General features: G+C 40.2%; 2 protein-coding genes across 2 annotated transcripts; both read right to left on the bottom strand.

Annotated features, from left to right (window-relative positions):
• Nucleotides 1-1832: 1832 nt before the first annotated feature.
• Nucleotides 1833-7758, bottom strand: LOC149942791 (cell adhesion molecule Dscam1-like). Its single transcript, XM_090178967.1, has 11 exons — nt 7633-7758; nt 6764-7054; nt 6148-6264; nt 5889-6056; nt 5105-5533; nt 4152-4313; nt 3773-4081; nt 3602-3703; nt 3061-3246; nt 2696-2997; nt 1833-2626 (listed from the first exon to the last, which is right to left on the bottom strand). The coding sequence occupies exons 1-11, from the start codon at nt 7685-7687 to the stop codon at nt 2543-2545; spliced, it is 2205 nt and encodes a 734-aa protein (XP_090035093.1). The 5' UTR covers nt 7688-7758; the 3' UTR covers nt 1833-2542.
• A 682-nt stretch (nt 7759-8440) lies between these two features.
• LOC149942792 (hemicentin-1-like) lies at nt 8441-17950 on the bottom strand. The gene is made up of 26 exons (XM_090179518.1): nt 17781-17950; nt 17429-17719; nt 17250-17372; nt 16000-16173; nt 15514-15942; nt 15286-15447; nt 15160-15230; nt 14854-15091; nt 14667-14768; nt 14400-14585; nt 14013-14326; nt 13378-13438; nt 13020-13310; nt 12819-12941; nt 12370-12522; nt 12009-12299; nt 11820-11933; nt 11586-11759; nt 11090-11518; nt 10862-11023; nt 10492-10800; nt 10328-10429; nt 9605-9790; nt 9229-9545; nt 8603-9158; nt 8441-8509 (listed from the first exon to the last, which is right to left on the bottom strand). Exons 1-25 carry the CDS (start codon nt 17854-17856, stop codon nt 9075-9077), a joined length of 4962 nt encoding a protein of 1653 aa, XP_090035644.1. The 5' UTR covers nt 17857-17950; the 3' UTR covers nt 8441-8509; nt 8603-9074.
• Nucleotides 17951-17953: the final 3 nt, after the last annotated feature.

Below are 17953 nucleotides of genomic sequence, written 5' to 3' on the forward strand. Positions count from 1 at the left end.
TTAAGTTTTGTAGAAGCAACAAAAAAGGAAATAATGTTTCTATTTTCAAATAGTAGATGGCGCATGCTCAGATTTTACTACCGAAGTGCTGTTTTAGAATCGAGCCGTAACCCCCTTAAAAGCTATCTCTAGAGCGTTTTTTTTTATACGGTGCACAGTGTACAACCATGACATCAGATTATCGAACTCTATCGCTTTTTATCAATAGAAAATTATTTCGGTAAATAATTTTCTCAACTGCCAGCGTTGTCAACTCCGTACCATAACTATAGGCTTCGTGCGTAGTTTAAATTTTGGTCATAAGTATCGCCGCCTACCGACCGTTATAAATTTAATATATGAAAGCTATCTGCTCGTTCAAAATATCTCTGCGCAACAACTGAAAGTTCAACCGAAAAACATAGAAATTCAAAAGTCGTCTGCTATTTCTTCACATATTTAGTTGGCGGATATTAAGGCAGATGGCGCTATATTTCCTAAGCAAAAGTCTATAGTTTCGTACGATTATTTGAGCCTTGGTAACATGTACGGTCATTCAATTCGCGACCGAAATGAGTTTAGGTAGCACCTTTGATTTAGTGTCTGCTACAGGAAAATTAAAAAGTCTTAAGAACGTTTTTTCTTAAATAAATTTATAAAAATATACGTAAAAGAAAACTATTTTAAAATGAAAGTATCATTATTTAGAAAGTCAAATTTAAGAATAACGATGAGCAAAAACTAATAGCGCCTGCTTTAGCTATTACCTATCAAGGTTTCAATGGCGAACCAAAGGCGACGTAGCGATAGTTTTCGGTCGCGAATAGGTTAGTCAGGTGCATAGATAAAATAACTTCGTATATATATAGGAAACTATATGTTGTAGAGGTGACTCCCAAATTTGGTTCGACATCTGGTGGCAGCACCCGAATAATATTATTTGGTGAAGTTCGCACTACTCTTAGCTCAGCGTAAGCCTTGGCTATAAACATTGCTTTAATGCTTCAGCTTGGATTAATAATATAAACTTATATTTTTAATCCAAAATGCCTGGCTTCGCGTTTTTATTCCATAAGTTATGACTTATACGAGCTTAGGATAAAAAAAGTATGATGAATTATAATTATTTAGCTTTTGTTATTAATCCAAGGTTAAGGTATGTTAAAATATTATTTAAATGATACTGAAATTGGCTGAATGTATGTCGCAATGCAAATTTCAAAGGCTTAAGTGAGCTAGGTGTATTAAAAGTACTGTTTTCATGTACTGAAAGCAAATTTAAAATAAGCACAAAGAAATATCATTCAGTAAAGATTTCTAGTTTTTTTTACACGCTATTTCTTGTATAATTTCTACGCTCTTGAGAACACAGCCAACTGGCGCAGTCACTAGATGTCAAGGGAATCTGGTGAAAGTCAGTTTGCCCATTGAAGTTTCCTATCTATATACGCAGTTATTTTATCTATGGCCAGGAGCTTTCTTGCAATGTACCCCACTAAAGCCCCATCGTTTCGCCTCTACATTTGAGCTTGCATTGGAAGTTGACATTCATGTTGGGTGAGTATAAGTGGACATTTAACGATCGAAAAGAGTTAAATATACTCAAAAATCGTACATATATGTTGATTTTATTAGTTTTCAAATGTTATTAGGTGTTTTCTATCGTAAGATAAATTGGATAATTTTCGGTTGTCGTTATGATAAATCTTTCAGGCTGGCAACGATGTTCGGGCGGACACGTTTTACATCGCTATTGGCTGCTTCTAATCATGACCGTTTGGATGAAATAACTTGGATACAATGTAATATTTTATTGTAAACTTTATTCTAAAAACGAGTATGAAATCAATGTACATCACGAATGTCTTTTGTTCATAAAGTTGGCATATCATATACGCTAATGTGAGTATTTAAATTAATTATTATGGCTTTTTATATACAAAATTGAGTAGGTTAGAGAGGAGGGGGATCACACGTATTTTTACATTTTAAAATAGAGAACTTGTTTAAATATAGTGTACGATTAGTTAAATCGAAACAATTGGCAACTAATAAAATATCGCTTAAGCCTTGTTCAAAATTCTACTTGACATCTTTTACACGTTTAAAATGGCACTCTTTTTACCTAAATTGAACGACAAAGGCTTACTAACTTAGGGGCCTTTGTCTTTTTAACGACTAGATACATTTCGACGTTATAGAGAGTAGAAAATTTGTCAATATACAAGACAGTGTACTTTTTATATTGCTTAAAGTTTTAGTATTTCAAAAAGACTACGGTAAAAATGACGTTGCAAAACGTGGTGGCAGACAGCGTATTCAAAGTTAAAATTAGGAACTGATTCTAAATTGTAAAAACGTCATGGCAACAGCTACTGGACAGTGGATTTAATCTTGACTACTTGGAAGGACGAGAGTTTCAGATGACCAGATGTAAAGGTAGGAAAATTGCGATTATTTTTCCTACATTATACCGTGAGGTGACCTGGACACTCTTAGCATTGAGCGTATACTGTCCGGATTTTCTGCGTTCTGGGGGTAGTAAAGTGTGCGTTCAGATGGTTTATCGTGACCTTCTATTGTGATCGGCTCTGATGGTTCTTCGACCATCGCCATTGGGTAATCTGGTGTAGCTACCATCTCCTAACTGTAAAAAATACTCTTAATCAATTATACTGGTACGATGTTAAGTGTGATTGGTCAAATTCAAACTTACAGTCATATCCCAGGGTAGATCGTAGGCCTCTTCCAAATTAATTTGCCGGTGATCGGGTCTGAGTGTCGCAGCGTTGATTGGAATTTGAGGTTGAGGAGCCAGGGGCATTTTAGCGCAGTAGTCGTAAGGGGTCTCCCTGAGTAGATGACTGGCTGATTCAAGCGCCCTAGTGCGAGCCACGCAAGCCCAGGCCACTACCAACGTCGATACAACCACGGTTACCGAAATGGCCACGGGTAGAATGAAATAGAGACGCAAGTAAAATGGTGTCGCTTCGTTTTCTTGCGTCATAGCTTCAGATTCTGTTTATGACGCATAGTTAATTTGCTTCTCATTAGGATTATATAAAGTTATTTTGTTTTTACGGAAATCCATGGTGGTTTCTGAGACAGTGGGTGAGTAGGCGCTTAGTCCGTGTTCGTTGTAGGAAGCCATTCTCAGCTCGTACCGGATGTTACCTTCCAGCCCTCTTAGAAGCAACTTCCGCCTGCTTCCGGGTATATGAACCTTCTCGTTCATTTTTCCCGCTTTTCCATATTCTAACACAAATTCTATCCAAAAGAAGTACGATGTTCTTATTAGACGAAGGTCTTATTTGGTTGCTGAGAACGTACGAGTAGACTCGTTTACAGTCGCCAACAGTGGCGGATACAGAAAAAACTCAGGGGGGGGGGGGGGGCGCTAAAAGACATCTTGAGCTATGGGTGTAATAACAAATCATCAAGTCACATGCAAAGCCCGCGTCAATATCTATCCGCCACTGGTCACCAATACCAAATACTAAATTTGGACCTTAATCGAACTTTTCCGTAGCAAATTATACTTAAGATAGTAAGGTAGTAGATGTTACTATAGCAGGCCTCAAGGGGGTAGATTCGTACGTTACCAGTTCCTACCATTACATACGTTTTACGGCGTCGGGTTTGCCCAGTCCGTGGATATCCCATTCCAGTTGTAAAGAATGACTCGTTGATGAAGCTATCCTCAAAATAGGCGGATTTGGTGGATCTGCCATAGAATTGTAAGCTTGTTAATTTGGGGTTCCCAAACATCTTGGGATGTTTTAATACGATTTACTTCCGCTGGACGTGTAGGCTGTTATTTCCGGAGACCAAGGCCCCATTCCCGCCGCGTTGATGGCCCGGACAATGACGTCGTATCGAGTGGAAGGTTGAAGTCCAGACAGGGTCAGTTCTGGTGATTTCTGTTCCCGCATTCGAACCATCTCAAAGCGATAGGCCAATTCCACTCCGTGTAGACGAAATCCCACTTGGTAGCTGGTCAGGCGACCGTTCCAGGTGTCTTTCGGCGGAGCTTTCCAGGTCACTTTCAAATTGGTAGAATCGATGACTTGAACCATAACGTCAGTAGGAGGCGAACTTGGTTCTGAATGTTTTCGGAAGGTTTTTATTGGATTGGGTTGCGTAACGTTGCTTTAAGGAAGTTTAGGTCCTACCTTCTTCCGTCGTAGTCACTTCAATGGGCGTGGACGGGTTTCCGGCACCTACCGAGTTTTCAGCCACGACCAAAATGTGATACTTAACCCCCGGATGGAGATTTTTCAGCTGAATCGAGATTTCTTTGGGGACGTGCGCTTCCTGCAAGCGTCTTCCTTTTCCTAAAATAAAACCTTCAGTTTACAGCTTCTTTTCACATAAGTGTCAGTTCTCTATCTTCTACCATAAGTTATAATGATTTCGCATAAGTGTATCGGTTAAATTTCTACTGAGAGCGATTTCTAGAATGACCAAAAGGTTTTGGTGGACTACACCATTATAACTAATACGTGCTCTTTGCCACAGTGAGTACACGTGGAGGCAACCATGCCTAGACGTAAGTAGAGGTCGGCGGAACGAATAAATTAACCGGCAAAATTTCGATTACCCATAAAAAGTTTGGTTAACTGTTTTTTATGAACATTTTATACGAATAAACAACGATTTAACATTCAAAAATAATCGGTTTTTTCGTATATTTTTTGGATAATTTGCGGTTATGAATAAAAATAAATAATTAGATAATTTCTTATTCAAACGCCGATCTCTAGACGTAAGATTGGCACATGATAATTTGTTTTTAAAGGTCCACAGAATCGTTCGAAAAATTCGGGACGACTTTCAAGAAGCTCCTCCTCTTTTGTCACGTGACTCATGCATTCCTTCCCAAAACACAATTTTCAAACGATTCTATGGTTTATTTAAATATTTTTAGATATGACGTTAATTTTTATTATCTTGTAGGTATGACGTCAATTTTAATTATCTTTTTAAGCATGACCTTAATTTTACATTTATCTTATAAACAATATGAAATTTGAATTTGAATAATGGAAATTATTCCGATTAACCGACACACTTTTGGAACATGATTTTTAGTTTATGATAAAACGTGACATAACAGCATCCTTACCATCATTGGTCCAATATCGCACTCTGTAATGAAGCACGGGGCTGTTACCGGAATAGGACGTTCTCCAAGACAGCCTAAGGAATCGGCTCGCAATTTCGGTGACTTTCACATCCTTCGGGGAGTCCGGTGGCTCGAGGACGGTCAACTCCGCCGTCCCCGATGTCTCGCCGAATTTGTTCTTAGCCTTGCACTCGTAAACGGCGGCGTCTTCCGTTTTGGTGTCCCTGATGACCAGTTCAGAAGACACGAAAGCGGCCTTGGTCTCCTCGGTCGCTTCCAAGCGGTCTCCGTGAAAGACTTGCAGATGTTTCCCAGCTTTGGTCCACTCCCACATAATCGGACTCTCTCCTTTGGCGCTGCATTTTATCTTGGTGATCTGACCTTTCTTGCTAGTGAATGTTTGGAAATCCGTGATGATCACTGGCGGTTCTGAAACATTTTGGAACAAATACATTTTTTGTACTGTTTTCTAATTGAAGCGAAATTTCTTTAGCAGTGACTAAAATAGCGATAAGTTAGTCGTCGGCATAATCTACCGAGGAAACCAAATTGAAAAATTACTTCTCTGGTTTTAGGTATTCGAGGTTTTAAAATAAAAGGACTACGTAATAAACTGGCGTGGAATATATAAAAATTTTACGAAATTTTATGAAATAATTCCACATATGCTGGCTGAAGTACTTAATTTTTAATATCAGTAGCATGACTTGAGAAATAGGTTCCTTAAATGGTGCGACTTTTATTCGTTCGCTTCAGTAAAACCCAGTAAATAAAATATATTCACCGTGTACTCTCAGAATTGCCGATGCGGTCAGTTTTTCGCCCACCCCATTGTCCACCTCGCAAATGTATCGTCCGGAGTCCTGGACTGTCACTTGATTCAACCAAAGCGTTCCATTTTCAAACACCTTCCGCTTGACGTCGTTGCCCAGGTTTTCAATAGGTCCGTCGGCTGTTGAGTTTGCATATTTTAACATTATTTACTATTCGTATGGGGGGGGGGGGGGACTTTTTTCGCCAGTTCGTTCGACTCTTTCACTCACTTTTTCGGGACCAGCTAATGGTGGGTTTGGGGAATCCTTTGGATTTGCAATTAATGTACGCCGATGCGTCACGAATTACGTCCAAATCAGAGGGACCCGAGATGATAGACGGTGGAACTAAAATGTATGATTTAATTTCAATTTTTGAGGTTTTTGTCAATTTGACTCGAGAGGCTGACCAATTGCCTTAATCGATGTACACGCTGGCTAATATTATTATAGTAACCGCTTTGTAATCACCACGTAATCGCAGTAATCGCTCGGTAACTATTTTGCAATCAACCCTTTATCATTTGTAATCAACCCCTTATCATTTTGCAATCAACCCTTTATCATTTGTAATCAACCCTTTATCATTTTGCAATCAACCATTTATCATTTATAATCAAGCCCTTATCATTTTGCAATCAACCTATCTTTTTGTAATCAACCCCTTATCATTTTGTTATCAATCCCTAAACACTCTGTAATCATTTCGTACGATGTAATCAAACTGAAATATCTCTGTAATCAGCCCGTAATCGTTGTAATAATTCCTAAATCGCTGATTGGGTAATAAGTGTACAGAAAACAGTGAAGTGGTTAGCCCCTCGATTTTGGTGTTGTATGAATATACCTTCCAGGTAGATGAAGGTCGTGGAACTATCTTTGCCAAACGGGTTTATCGCCTCGCAAGTAAAATTCCCGATATGATCAACTTCTAAGCTTATTATGACTAAATTGGATGAATGGTCGTGCAGTTTGTTAATGATAATGTTCTTTCCGTCCGGAAGAATTTTTCGTCCGTTGTGGAACCACGTTAATGAAAGGGGCAGGCTGCCTTGAGATAAAACGCAAGAAGTTTGGGCACTCTTTCCCAGAGACGGTTTCTTGGGAATGAAAGCTATCGCTTCCATGCTGGGAGGTTCTGGTATATTGAGTTTAGAAATTGAAAATTAGTGATACCATACCTTTATAATAATGTCCGCGTAAGTTTGTAAGTTTTACTACGTGCCATTTCTAGAATGAACATAATTTTTTGGAGGACTTCAATCTAAATCTTTAGGACTAATACGCGTTCTTTAGCTCGTCGACATGGTGGGAAAATGATAATTAGTTTTAAGTTGCGTATTTTTAGCTGTTATCTTTTTAGATATGACGTCAATTCCACGTCACTTCACACATAGCTATCAGTAATTATTTAGACTAACTTAACAAGTTATGGAACAAAGTTATAGACATATGGTGGAGCCATACTACTTTTGATTGTTTTTAACCTTCTTCTTTACCTATCTACCCTTTCAAATTATCGATTTTTATGCTGCAGTTATTTCGGGTCTCACCGTTGCTTCCTTTTACCCCAAATATAAATTAAGGAAGCATATAACGAAACTGAAAGTATTTTTAAATATCTACATAGCACAATTCAAGAACCCCTAGTCTTTCTTATACATATTCCTAGACATTCGGGACAAATGGAATGATAATGGGGTATAGAGAACGTACCAGAAGCGTAGCATCCGACTAAAAAGAAAAATAAAACTATGTAATATCCCGCCATGGTTCCGCTTTTGTCAATGATAAGAGCTTCTAACACTCGCTATAACTTAAAGGATCAGTAATTTAAATGATTTATAGAATGGCGATTCGTTCTTCCTTAGTTCAAGAAGAGTAGATGACAATGTTAGAGTTGGCGAAGGGCGAGGCGGTGATGGTGGTCGCTACAAATACGCCAAAACGGTGGCATTTTGAACATTTTAAGGGCGCCTATTTTAAACCTAAAGTTGCGATATAAGATTTAAAGCGAAGTATGATTCGTGAAAGAGTCGAAGTGGTCGAAAACAATTGAAGAGAATCGAGTTAAACGTGTCGATGTGTACTAACATTTTTGCCAAAACCAACGTATAGTTGGTGCTGGATAGCCAGTAGCCAAACAGGAGAAAGATGTAGTTTGGCCTACTAGAATGTCGGAGTCTGTTGGAGCATTTTGTTTCCATTTGGGAGGGCCTTGGAGAGACAAAGGCAGCAGTTAGATGATGGAACTTGTCTTAAAAGATAACTAAGTTATTTGCACCTTCAAATTTCAATTCAATAGTGTGGCTATCAAAACCCTCGGAATTAGTGACGATGCATGTGAAGTTTCCAATGTTAGAGACGTCAATGTTTTTAATGATTAACATAACTGAGTTTTCATCCGTAATCTTTATATGAACGTTGCCATTTGCTTTGTCAATTCTATTGCCATTGAAAAGCCAGGCAAATGAGAATGGCGGTGACCCTTCTGCTGAACATAAAGATCGCGCACCACCTCCTACTACAGGCTTACTGGGTGAAAATCTCAGTGGCTCGATGATTGGCTTCTCTGTAATTCACGCGATACCCACTGTTAAAAGTTTCGCGACTATTTCATTTATTTTAAAACTTATTATTATGCTAGATCAATTCTACATTAATAATAACTGAAATATTTTCTTACCCAAACAGTGAACTTGACCAAGAAGACACATTAATCCAATAGAAATTACGAAAGGTGTTGTTCTAGTCGCCATATTTTACTGGGAATACGCCTTATACGGACAGTTATTGTTGAGGTTTTTTAAATTGTTTACTTTTGATGAAGAATTATGTATTCAGTTCACAACAGAAATTTCGCGCACTTATTTATCACACTTGACTCAACGGGAAACGAAAGAGGAATTAAATATTATTTATCTTCTTTACACGCTAAATTTATCGAAGACATCCTTAAAACGCGCAAGAGCACACACTTTAGCTTTACTAAGACGAGCGCGTCCTCTAGTGAGTTAATGTTGAAACTATAAACGCGCGTCGCGAACTAAGATGCAATTTAAAATTTATAAGCTAATAAAACTCTCGAAAACTGAAGATTAATTAAATATAAGTTGACATTTAAATAAATATAAAAGATTGCCACGAAAAATAAACTATTAACGCGAACGTCTGTTATGTTCAGCCCTGATTGTTCTTCGGCCGTCGCCATTTTGCAGACGAGTGTAACTGCCGTCGTTCAACTGCAAAATGCGAGAGAAATTAACTTCAAGGACATCCAAAAGCCATATTACGTTGTTTAAAATTACTCACGGTCATATCCCAGGGCAAATCGTAGGCCTCTTCCAGAGTGGGTTGGCGATGGTCGGGTCTCATGGTGCCGGCGCTGATGGGCATTTGCTGGGGCTGCTGCTGAGGTTGAAGGGTCAAGGGCATTTTGGCGCAGTAATCATACGGGGTCTCCCTCAGAAGGTGACTAGCTGATTCCAGTGCCCTGGTGCGAGCCACACACGCCCAGGCCACCACCAAAGTTGACACTACCACGGTCACAGAAACGGCCACTGGTACGATGAAGTATAATCGAAGGTAAAAAGGTGTCGCTTCGTTCTCTTGGGTCATAGCTTCTGATTCTGCTCGCGGGTTTTTCAAATTATTTCTCCAATGACTGACTCTTTTAAATGGTGCTTACGAAAGTCCATGGTCGTTTCTGAGACGGTTGGTGAAAAGGCGCTAAGTCCGTGCTCGTTGTAGGAAGCCATTCTCAGCTCGTACCGGATGTTTCCCTCTAGCCCTCTAAGCAATAATTTCCGCTTACTTCCGGGAATGTGCACCTTCTCGTTCAGTTTACCCGCTCTTCCGTACTCCAGAACAAATTCTAATGCGGAAATTTTTATATTGTTAATTGGTCTATACTAGCTGAGAGCAAGAGTGAAATAAATCAGAAATATGAATCCTGCAGTATTTTTACATTAAGCTGACTCGTTATTTAATTTAGTATGTTTAACGTCCTTTTCGCCCACTTTAATTTTTAGTTTATAGTTTACTATTGTCATAATTGCACATTGAAAACAAAAACCTGTTTCTTTCAAAAAAGGGGTTTTAAACATGCTTGACTTTGGCCCTCAGGTAGCGCATTATGAATGGCGGTTTCTTTAGATTTAGTTAAAAATATATATCTCACGAGATACTTATTACTCCGCCTAATTATGTAAATCTAAATTTTACGACCCAAAGCGATATTTACTTATATAATTATATTTTCCGGTGTACTAGTTTAGAAAGTTAGTATATGACGTATTTAGCGCTGCACAATTTTTCCGAAACGTATTTCGATAAATCCGAGGAAGCCCGCGATGGTTTCAAGAAAGTATGATTAGTGTTTAGAAAGGTAAAAGATATGTTGTTCATTTACGTTTGACAGCATCGGGCTTAGACAAACCGTGAACTTCCCATTCCACTTGCAGAGTGTGACTTGTTGATGAAATGATTCTTAGTATTGGCGTACTCGGAGGATCTATCATTTGAAGTGACATCATGATGTTAATCCTAACTACAGGGTGAGTGGATCAAACTTACTTCCGCTGGAGGTGTAAGCTGATATTTCCGGCGACCACGGTCCCATTCCCGCTGCGTTGATAGCCCTGACTATGACGTCGTATCGGGTGGAGGGTTGAAGACCGGATAAGGTCAATTCTGGGGATTTTTGTTCTCGGATGCGAACCATTTCGAACCGATACGCCAGTTCTACTCCATGTTGTCGGAATCCCACTTGGTAGCTCGTCAAGCGACCGTTCCAAGTATCCTTCGGAGGAGCTTTCCAGGTCACTTTCAAACTTGTTGAATCAACTACTAGAACCAGCACATCGGTGGGCGAAGCGCTAGCTTCTAAAAAAGAAAACCATTACTCGCAGATGTCGAATTTTCAACTTCATGAAATTCGATATACCTTCTTCATTGGTGGTGAACTCGACAGGGTTTGAGGGGTTTCCAGCACCAACAGAGTTTTCGGCGACGACTGCTATGTGATACTTGGTTCCAGGGTGGATCTTCTTCAAATGGCAAGACACTTCTCCGGGGATATGGACTTCCTGCAATCTTCTGCCTTTCCCTACAATGTTGGAGCCTTAGTAAAACGATCACTCTGTAGTATAGGATAATTTCTTTGTAGATGTACCATCGTTGGTCCAATATCTGACTTTGTAGTGAATGACGGGGCTGTTACCAGAGTAAGGTGCCCTCCAGGACAATCTGGCGAATCTACTTCCTGTCTCTGTAATTTTAACCTCTTTGGGGGCATCAGGGGGTTCCAAGACGGTCAACTCTGCCGTCCCCGATGTCTCCCCGAATTTGTTCTTGGCCTTGCATTCGTAGATGGCGGCGTCCTCCGTCTTCGTGTCTCTGATGACCAACTCCGAAGACACGTACGCCGACTTGATCTCCTCAGTCGCCTCCAGCCTGTCTCCGTGGAAGACTGGCAGGTGTTTCCCAGCTTTGAACCATTCCCAGATGATGGGCGTCTCTCCCTTGGCGCTACATTTGACCTTAGTCATCTGACCCTTCTTGCTGGTCAGCGTTTGGAAGTTCGTTATGATCACCGGTGGCTCTGGAGAACAAAGAATAGTTTAAAACGTAAAATAATTTAATACAAAGAACTTCTGTATATCCTATACCGTGCACTTTGAGAAGGGCAGAAGCGGTCAGTTTGTCCCCTACGCCGTTGTCCACTTCACAAGTGTACCGACCAGAATCTTCCACTTGTACATCGTTGATTAACAGTGATCCATTTTCGAAAATTTTCCTTTTCCCACCATTGATCAATTCCGTTTTGACCTCATTATCGTCAGCTGCAATTATTCATTAATCTCAAACAACTACATTTCTGTTTTTGTCGACTCTTTACTTACAATATTGCCACGACACTTTTGGTTTTGGGAACCCCTTTGCGTAACAATGGAAATAACTCGCGCTATGTCTTAGAATGTCATTATCTGAGGGGCTTGTTAACATGGAGGGGGACACTGTTTAGTGGAATTTCTGTGTTAGAATGCTGGTATCAAAGAATTAATGATTTAGTTTATGATCAGCCTTACTACCTTTTAAGTATATCGTGGTCGATTGGCTGTCGCTACCAAACGGATTAATAGCTTCGCACGTGAAATTTCCAATATGGTCGACATTCAGTTTATGTATTATTAGGGTTGAAGAATAGTCATCTTGCTTGCTAACTATTACATTTGTTTTTTCTGGGGTTATCTTTTCCCCGTTGTGTGACCATGATATTGACATTGGTAGCGATCCCTTATTGACAGCGCAAAATGCACGTACTCTGCCGGCTAACGTTAAGGTTTTGGGCAGCATCGCTATCGGATCCAGGACTGGGGGCTCTAAAAAATTAATTATTCTTTTCATTTTGTGACAAAATAATAACAATATCGCAAAACTAATTTCACAAACCAGAGAGTTCCGAGGACCAAGCCATTAGAAATAGAGGGTATACCATTACAGTATGAATGGTAATACTAATAGAAGCTGCCATGTTAACCTCTGAACTACGCCCAATTTTCAATAAGCGACCAATAGATTGGTAATCAGTAAAGCTGTACCAGTTTTATTATTTCTTACTTAAGCTGTTTCTTAAATTGAGAACTAACTTAACACTTTTATTTCATTATTATCCTATAAAAATAGTCCCTAATATATTAATGGATCAAAATGGCGGATCTATTTTAGTCCGAGTACTATCTTTATTAACTATGGAGAGATCACAGTGCCACGGTGCGGTAGTATTTTATGTGAAAATTTATGGTGACGCGGGGACTTAAAATTCGCGCTATAGTTAAGAGTTACTAGATCACTTTCCAAGTAAAGAGTCAGAGCTCGGAAGAGAAGTAAAGAAAACTTACAATTTTGAACGAACCACGTTGAGCTGGGAACGGGGTATCCTGCAGTGGCGCACGCCATATTCACCCTTTCACCCACCAAGATGTCCATCTCGTTTGGGGGACTCTGAATCCATTTGGGTGGTCCTGGAACCATAATAGTTAAGTATTTTCCTTTATCTTCCTTTATCTTTTAATGAGTGAAGTATTTAAAGTTAAATGTACCTTCGAATTTTAGTTGTAGTGTGAGGCTGTCGAACCCAGCTTCGTTGGAAGCAACACATGTGTAATTTCCAATGTTGGAAATGTCAATGTCTTTAATCTTTAGAATGACAGAATTTTCATCGTCTTTCTTAATTTCGATGTTCCCCTGGGAGTTTTCGATTCTTTTGCCGTTGTGCATCCACACGATGGATATTGGATGGTCCCCCTCAATTAAGTTGCAGTATGTCCGTGCGAAGCTACCCGCCGTTGGGTTTAAAGGATGAAAGTTTGATGGTAATATTACAGGTTTTTCTGTAGATTTAAATGAAGAAATATTGAATACATTTGTAAGGTATAGTTAAATAGTTACAATTCTTACTGGTGCAGTTAATTTCCGTAATCATTATGATGAGAGTCACGCCCAAGATAGGCAAAACTCTCTGAGAGTTAGCCATTTTAGCGAAGACTATTGCGATTTTGACTAGTAGTTAGTTCCGTTTATAACAAACAAGTAGCAAATACTACAAAACAATTCAAATCACAATCGTGATAACGTTCGCAATTGACTGTTGTCGTTTCGGCAAAATTAACGAAGAAACGTATAAAATCACTGACAAAAAAGTATCATGATTTGCAAGAAACGGCGACTGGATAAACGCCTAATTGTGATAAAATGCAGACGACACTGCCACCAAGCGGAACAAAATGTATGCTTTTGTTTCTAACTGGTGCTTTCCAATTTCAATCAGTATATTTCAAACAATATCAAATACTGATCAAGATGGGAAAACGGAGCCACTTCTCAGAAATGCACTAAAAACGTATAACAGAAGTACCAATTAAACGAGGAACATTAGCTTTTCATCTTATCGCGAACGACGGTTGTGGTCGACTCTCATGGTTCTCCGACCGTCTCCGTTTTGAAGTCTCGTGTAACTCCCGTCGCTCAACTGCTTTCCAAAAATGAATGATCAGAAAGTGTACCAACGAAGCAGGTTGTTAATCTAAACCTACCGTCATATCCCAGGGCAAATCGTAGGCCTCTTCTAGGGTTGGCGGTCTGTGATCGGGTCTCATAGTGCCGGTGTTCATAGTCATTTGGGATGGTGCTTGTGGTGCCGGGGCTAAGGGCATTTTGGCGCAGTAGTCGTACGGGGTCTCCCTGAGAAGGTGGCTGGCAGATTCCAGCGCCCTGGTGCGAGCCACGCAAGCCCAGGCGACTACCAGAGTGGAAACTACCACTGTCACAGAAATGGCTACTGGTACGATGAAGTACAAACGTAGATAGAAAGGTGTGGCTTCGTTATCTCGAGTTAATGCCTCAGATTCTATTTCATTATTACAATATCAGGAATAGAATGCATTTCAAGGGCTATTCTAAATGCTAAATTTGTTACTAACGGAAATCCATGGTAGTTTCGGAAACTGTAGATGAGAAAGAGCTAAGCCCGTGTTCGTTGTACGAAGCCATTCTCAACTCATACCGGATGTTACCTTCCAGCCCTCTTAGAAGCAACTTCCGTTTACTTCCGGGAATGTGTACCTTCTCGTTCATTTTTCCCGCCCTTCCGTACTCCAGAACAAATTCTATTCCGTTGTTATCAACATTGAACGTACATGTAAGTATGATTCTTAAATCATCCAGGGAAGAAAGTGTGTTTTGTTTACGTTTAACGGAATCCAGTTTAGCTAGGCCATGCACTTCCCATTCTAATTGCAAAGTGTGACTAGTTGATGAAATTATTCTCAGCATTGGCGTATTTGGAGGGTCTTCGAAATTAATAATATTCGATTTAGTATGGACTGCATGGTGCGATATTATTTTCATATGACGGTTTATAAAATGTTATCTCACTTCCGCTGGAGGTGTAAGCTGATATTTCTGGAGACCAAGGCCCCATTCCCGCCGCGTTGATGGCTCGGACAATGACGTCGTATTGAGTGGAGGGTTGAAGACCAGACAGGGTTAGTTCGGGGTATTTCTGTTCCCTGATTCGAACCATTTCGAAGCGATATGCCAGTTCCACTCCATGTTGGCGAAATCCAACTTGATAACTAGTTAGCCGTCCGTTCCAAGTGTCTTTTGGTGGATTCTATTTTGCATTATAAATGGGAAAATTGGGAAATGGTTCTCAAATCTTTTTCTGAAAAATGTTTTCACCTTCCAAGTTACTTTCAAACTTGTTGAGTCTATGACGTGAACCGCTACATCCGTCGGTGCTGCGCTTGGCTCTAAAAACATGAACCTTTTCAAACTTGGTCCTCAGTTGTAGAAACTTGACCGTACCTTCTTCATTGGTGGTAAACTCGACGGGGTTGGAGGGGTTTCCAGCCCCGACTGAGTTCTCGGCGACTACGGCTACGTGATACTTGGTTCCAGGGTGAATCTTCTTCAAGTGACAAGACACTTCCCCGGGGATGTGCACTTCCTGTAATCTTCTACCTTTACCTACAATGCGGAAGCCTTAGTCAAACTATCATTTTGAAAAATAGTACATTTCTTTTGGAGGTGTACCATCGTTGGTCCAGTATCGGACTTTGTAGTGAATGACGGGGCTGTTTCCAGAGTAAGGTGCTCTCCAGGACAATCTGGCGAATCTACTTCCTGTCTCTGTGATTTTTACCTCTTTGGGGGCGTCCGGGGGTTCCAAGACGGTCAACTCTGCCGTCCCCGATGTCTCCCCGAATTTGTTCTTGGCCTTACATTCGTAGATGGCGGCGTCCTCCGTCTTCGTGTCTCTGATGACCAACTCCGAAGACACGTACGCCGACTTGATCTCTTCCGTCGCCTCCAGCCTGTCTCCGTGGAAGACTGGCAGGTGTTTCCCAGCTTTGAACCATTCCCAGATGATGGGCGTCTCTCCCTTGGCGCTGCATTTGATCTTTGTCATCTGACCCTTCTTGCTGGTCACCGTTTGGAAGTTCGTGATAATTACCGGTGGCTCTGAAGAGGGAAGAATTGGTCAAATCAATGATTTAAAAGCAGTTGTAATTTATGTACCGTGCACTTTGAGTAGGGCAGACGCGGTCAGTTTGTCCCCTACGCCATTGTCCACTTCGCAAGTGTATCGACCAGAATCTTCTACTTGTACATCATTGATTAACAGTGATCCATTTTCGAAAATCTTCTTTTTGCCACCATTTATCAATTCCGTTTTAACCTCATTATCGTCAGCTGCAATTATTCATTATCCTCAAACAACTATATTTCAGTTTTTTCGACTCTTTACTTACAATATTGCCACGACACTTTTGGTTTTGGGAACCCCTTAGCGAAACAATGAAAATAACTCGGGCTATGTCTTAGAATATCACTATCTGATGGGCTTGTTAACATGGAGGGGGCGACTGTTAGGAGGAATTTCTATGTTAAAATAATGGTATCCTACAATTATCGTGTTAAGTTTTGGACTGCCTTACTACCTTTTAAGTATATCGTGGTCGATTGGCTGTCGCTACCAAATGGATTAGTTGCCTCGCATGTGAAATTTCCAATATGCTCGGCGCCCAGTTTATGAATTTTTATAGTAGAAGAATATTCATCTTGCTTGCTAACTATTACATTTGTTTTGTCTGGGGTTATCTTTTTCCCATTATGGGTCCATGATATGGACATGGGTAGTGATCCCTTATTTACGACACAAACTGCACGAACTCTGCCTTCCAGTGATAGCGTTTTGGGGAAAATGGCTATTGGATCCAATACTGGTTGTTCTAGGAATGATTAAATTTCTTAATCTACTTATCGTAGAAAATAATACTAGTATTTCAGTCAATGCAACAAACCAGATATATCGGAAGAGGAAACCATAAGGAATAGACGACATAACGATAATAAATGAATGGAAGTACTAATCGAAACTAACATTTTAGCGTCTGACCCAGTTCGTAATTTAGCCTAGCAAGCGGTGTCAGTTAATCTCTACGACTGTATAGAGAGCTTTAATACAACCTTACAAATTTTTACTGTAATTGTTTCTTAAAATGCTAGAGCCTAACGGTTTTAACTGATATCCCTTTAAATTAGTCGTAATTTTGCCAAGGGTCGCAAATGGCGGATCTACAATTGTCCGAGTCATTTATCTACTAACTGTTGAAAGATCGCAGTGCCACATTGCGGCAGTATTTTATGTGCAATTTTATGGTGACATTTCGAAAACGTGGGGACTTGGAATTTTGTTACCGTGTGTGAGATTTTGGGGCTGTTTGCAAGTAAAAAGTCAGTTTAAAAAAGCACAAATAAATGCTCACAATTTTGGACGAACCACGTTGAGCTGGGAACTGGGTATCCGGCTGTGGAACATGCGAGGTTCACCCTTTGACCCACTAAGATGTCCATCGTGGTTGGGGGACTCTTAATCCATTTCGGGGGTCCTGGGACGATATTAATTTATTATTCCGCTCACCTTTTAGAAGCGTTTAAGAGTTACCTTCAAATTTGAGCTGTATTGTGTGGCTGTCGAACCCAGCTGCGTTGGAAGCCACGCACGTGAAATTTCCAATGTTGGAAAGGTCGACGTCTTTTATCTTTAGAATGACAGAATTTTCGTCGTCTTTCTTAATTTCGATGTTCCCCTGCGACTTCTCAATTTGTTTTCCGTTGTGCATCCACACGATCGTGATCGGTTGGTCTCCTTCGATTACGTTACACCATGTTCTTGCTAAGCTGCCAGCCGTTGGGTTTAATGGAAAAAATGTTGAAGGCGCTATTACAGGTTTTTCTGTAGATAGAAATAGAAAATTGAGTCCTGTAACTCCGTTTAAGGTAATTCGAAATCTTACTGTAGCAGTTCATTTCCGTAATCGTAATAGCGAGAATCACGCCCAAGATCCATGAAACCCTGAGAGAGCCGGTCATCTTAGCTAAAGCTATTGCGCTGATGATTAGTACTTAGTTTCGTTTTTAACGATGAAGTACAAAATACTTTTAACAAACTAAATTTTCTCAACGTTCT

This window comes from Leiobunum rupestre, chromosome 6, assembly GCF_980474605.1.
Source record: "Leiobunum rupestre chromosome 6, qqLeiRupe1.1.hap1, whole genome shotgun sequence".
In the NCBI taxonomy this organism is placed as follows: Eukaryota; Metazoa; Arthropoda; class Arachnida; order Opiliones; family Sclerosomatidae; genus Leiobunum; species Leiobunum rupestre.

Coding starts and splice junctions, on each gene's coding strand:
- LOC149942791 (XM_090178967.1), bottom strand. CDS start 7,687: ATGGCGGGATATTACATAGTTTTATTTTTCTTTTTAGTCGGATGCTAC. Junction 7,055..7,632: donor AGTCGGATGCTACGCTTCTG/GTACGTTCTCTA, acceptor TCAATATACCAG/AACCTCCCAGCATGGAAGCG. Junction 2,627..2,695: donor ATCTACCCTGGGATATGACT/GTAAGTTTGAAT, acceptor TATTTTTTACAG/TTAGGAGATGGTAGCTACAC.
- LOC149942792 (XM_090179518.1), bottom strand. CDS start 17,856: ATGACCGGCTCTCTCAGGGTTTCATGGATCTTGGGCGTGATTCTCGCT. Junction 17,720..17,780: donor TACGGAAATGAACTGCTACA/GTAAGATTTCGA, acceptor TTCTATCTACAG/AAAAACCTGTAATAGCGCCT. Junction 9,791..10,327: donor TAAGCCCGATGCTGTCAAAC/GTAAATGAACAA, acceptor TTTCCGCATTAG/AATTTGTTCTGGAGTACGGA.